Raw genomic sequence first — 3,989 nt, forward strand, 5'->3', positions numbered from 1 at the left:
AATTCGCCTCAAAAGACAACAAATAAGATGTTGATTTCAGGAACGAGTGAGCGATGATCAACAAAAAGTTATAAATGTGGAAAATTATCAAGTTACAGCAAAATTTTACTTTTGCAAAAATTTGCATCAACAAATTAATCAATCTATATAATTTGTTTTTTCTTTTTCATTGGTAATTTTTTTTAACATATCTTTCTTAGTGTGAGACTATCTACGTTTGTGATTTGGTGACATAGTCAAATAAGGTCAAGCGGAGGCCTAATATGGTAAAAAAATGTGGGTTAATGATGGTTTGATAGAGGTAGGTTTATGTTCCTATCCTTCGTGAAAAGAGCAAAAGGAAGTATCAAAAATAGAATGAGTTACTGGTAATTTTGTAAGTTAGTTGAAGGAGTTGGAAATTTATGATTAATTATTTTATTAAAAAATAGACTTAATTAAAAAATGCCACGTTATTTTAAAAGAGAAATGCTTCTTAGTACGGAACGAAAAGCTAAGGGAAGAAAATGCATTACGTGGCAGCCAATTTTTACCCCATACTGCCTTTACTACATCTAAAACGGAATTATGATTCTCCCAACGTGAAACACCTATGAGTTTCGTCTTTTTTCGTATGCAAAGCTCCGTACCATATAGCATAATTGATTTTAAAAATGTCTAATTAGCATGTACTTTATCAATTCAGCATAACATATCTACATTTTTTCATTGTTAGACCCCACCAAAGATCAAAAGTGAAGATATTTAAAACATGGAGGTTGGATAAAAAAATTGCATGAAAGCGAACGACATCCAAAAACTTATATTTAATATTATTTTTTTAGCAAATGACATCCATATTGTAACACCCCGTTCTCCCAACAACGTAATATTAATTATTATAATCAGAGTAATCACACAACGGAGTGTCACACTACTTTTCAAAAATTCATAAATAGAAAATATCTATTTATTTATTGGCCAACATAAAGAATCTTAATAAACTGCAGCGGAATAATTCTTTAAAAATATAATTTCAACCAAAATTCAACATCAATGAAAATCTTGGCACAAAGGCCCCAACATAATTCAACTTTATTTTCAACAACGATAAACTCTAATAGCAAGTCTTTTCCAAAACATGTGATACATAAAAGAAATGAGAAGACATTCGCAACGATTTCCCCATCCTAGTATGTATCAGAGCCCTAGACACTTGAGCCGACCAAACCTACAAGTCATCAGTACCTGCACATTACCCACGGTCGAGGCAACATATACGCAGAAGGGGTGAGAAACTTATCCAATAATAATAATATATAATTCATCAAATTAATGAAAACAACAAAGCATATCACAACAGGCATCATTAATAATGTATTTAAATAAACACATAGGCAACGACATAATTATTTTCAGCAACAAGGTACAGCAACAACAACAACAACAACGTTATCCACAACGACACCGACAACTCGACAATGCGACAACGACAACAACTCGACAATGCTACAACGACAACAATAACCCAACAATGCTACGACAACAACAACTAATGCATCATGCAGGTGGTACCAATCTACGCGCGTTGAATGCTAAGCATTCCAGGGCATAAGCCCCCAACGATTTGGATGGTTAAAGCATCCCAGGGCATAAGCCCCCAACAGGTGAATGATAAACATTCCAGGGCATAAGCCCCCAACAATTTGAATGATAAACATTCCAGGGCATAAGCCCCCAACAGAACATGAGTATGCATATGGACTCGACTTGTGTATATCAACATACAACTTCAACAACGACTACAACAACAACATATGTGCCTACAACAATTATGACACACTCCCCAACTTCGACATCAGATGATACAACGACATCAACAACGGAAATCAACAACATAGCATATATATAAATCAATTACATTCATCTCTAAGTCTAAAACATCCTTCAAAAGCAATTAAGTTTTGATCAATGGGACATAAGCCAAATACCCATAAAACACCTCAACTAAGTCCCTAACACTTAAGTTTGAAGTTGAGAAACCAACCATATGTTTTTGGACTAACTTGGGATTAGTTATGCTAAGTTTTCTTAAAGTTTTCTGAAGATCCACTTGGACTATTTTCATCATAACTCAAAATCTACAAATCTTTTCCACTCCAAACCAAGGCCATTTTAAAGCTAACTTAATTATCTACAACTTTCATGTTTACACCTAAGGCCAGTTCAAAACAGAAACGGGTGAAAAAGACGCAAGAACACGAAACAGGGGAATGCTGTCACTATTACATCGTACTACGATGGAATGCATCGTACTACGATGGGATACACTGAAAAAGTCTTGTTTGCTGCTGGAAAAATCGTAGTACGATTTCCCAGCATCGTACTACGATGGAACATGGACAGTTCTACGGAAACAGACCAGTTTTCACTCCAAAAACCCCAATTTCATCAACCCAAACCCCAAATTTGATCCCATAATCACCCAAATTGTTTTAGAAACATGTTTACAGGTTTATTAGACAACATAGGGGATAAAACCACATATAATCATGCAATTCAACAACAAGTTTCATCATAATTCATCATCTAACATAACTTCTCAAACCCTAAAATCCAAGAACAACAAATTCATCAATTTTCAAATTATATATCATGATTATTGAAAGGAATCCCACCCTTACCTTATCTCAGCAAATTCTACAGCAAAAACGATTGGATTCTCTCTTCCTAGCTCTTCTCCTAGCTTTCTCTTGGTTCTTCTCCTTTTTCTCTCCAAAAACCAGTTTTTCTATTGTTTGTACGTGAAACTGTTTATCTCTGCTTCTCTTTCTTTTTCTCCCAAAAATATAACTCCTTTCTTTTCATTTAACTCCCACTAAACTCTCATAATTACTAATTAACTCCCATTAACCAAAATATTAATATTTTACTCCTATTTTTATTTCTCCTAATATTTCCACAAATAATAAAGCCATATTCATTTAAATAATATACAACACATCAAATACCAAATAAATCATATAAAATTATATAAAACACTCAAACATCCACTAAAAATAATAGAATAAAAATGGGGCGTTACAACTCTCCCCAACTTATAGAATTTCGTCCTCGAAATATTACCTCAAGCAAACAACTCAGGATATGACTCCTGCATCTTACTTTCCAACTCCCAAGTAAGATTTTCACCAGTTGCTCCTCCCCAAACAACCCTCACTAGAGGTATCTCCTTGCCTCTCAACGTCTTCACCTTGCGATCATCAATCCTCAAAGGTAAAGTCTCCACCGTAAGGTTGTCTCTAACTTGCACATCATCTCTAGGAATAACATGTGAAGGATCCGCTACATACTTCCGAAGTTGCGACACATGAAACACATCATGCAAGTTCGAAAGATGTGGTGGCAAACCAACTCTATAAGCCATCGTGCCAATTCTCTCAGATATCTGATAAGGACCAATAAACTTTGGAGTCAACTTCTTGGACTTCAATGCACGACCCACACCGGTCATAGGAGTGACTCTCAAGAACACATGGTCACCCTCTTGAAACTCAAGGTCCTTCCTACGCTTGTCATGATAACTTTTCTGTCGACTCTGCGACGCTTTCATATGCTCTCTTATCATCTTGACCTTCTCCGTAGTCTGCTGAACTATTTCAGGTCCCAACACAATACTTTCACCCGACTCAAACCAACATAAAGGAGTTCTACACCTTCGACCATATAAAGCTTCGAAAGGTGCCATACCAATACTCGAATGGTAACTATTGTTGTACGTGAACTCTATCGATGGTAGGTGACTGTCTCAAGCTCCACCTTGCTCAAGTACACACACCCTCAACAAATCTTCTAATGATTGAATCGTCCTTTCCGACTGACCATCTGTTTGCGGATGATAAGCTGAACTCAACTTCAGCTGAGAGCCCAAAGCTTCTTGCAAGCTCTTCCAAAATCTCGAAGCGAACCTCGGATCTCTATCCGACACAATACTCGACGGGACACCATGC

At 36.2% G+C, this 3,989-nt stretch overlaps 1 protein-coding gene across 1 annotated transcript; it reads right to left on the reverse strand.

The window, feature by feature from the left end:
* Window positions 1-962: 962 nt before the first annotated feature.
* Window positions 963-3,753, reverse strand: LOC146897455 (uncharacterized). Its single transcript, XM_085734688.1, has 2 exons — window positions 2,664-3,753; window positions 963-1,227 (listed from the first exon to the last, which is right to left on the reverse strand). Exon 1 carries the CDS (start codon window positions 3,725-3,727, stop codon window positions 3,107-3,109), a length of 621 nt encoding a protein of 206 aa, XP_085590814.1. The 5' UTR covers window positions 3,728-3,753; the 3' UTR covers window positions 963-1,227; window positions 2,664-3,106.
* Window positions 3,754-3,989: the final 236 nt, after the last annotated feature.

Source organism: Medicago sativa, chromosome 8, assembly GCF_051527215.1.
Source record: "Medicago sativa cultivar Bolivia chromosome 8, Bolivia_mono, whole genome shotgun sequence".
NCBI classification, from domain to species: domain Eukaryota; kingdom Viridiplantae; phylum Streptophyta; class Magnoliopsida; order Fabales; family Fabaceae; genus Medicago; species Medicago sativa.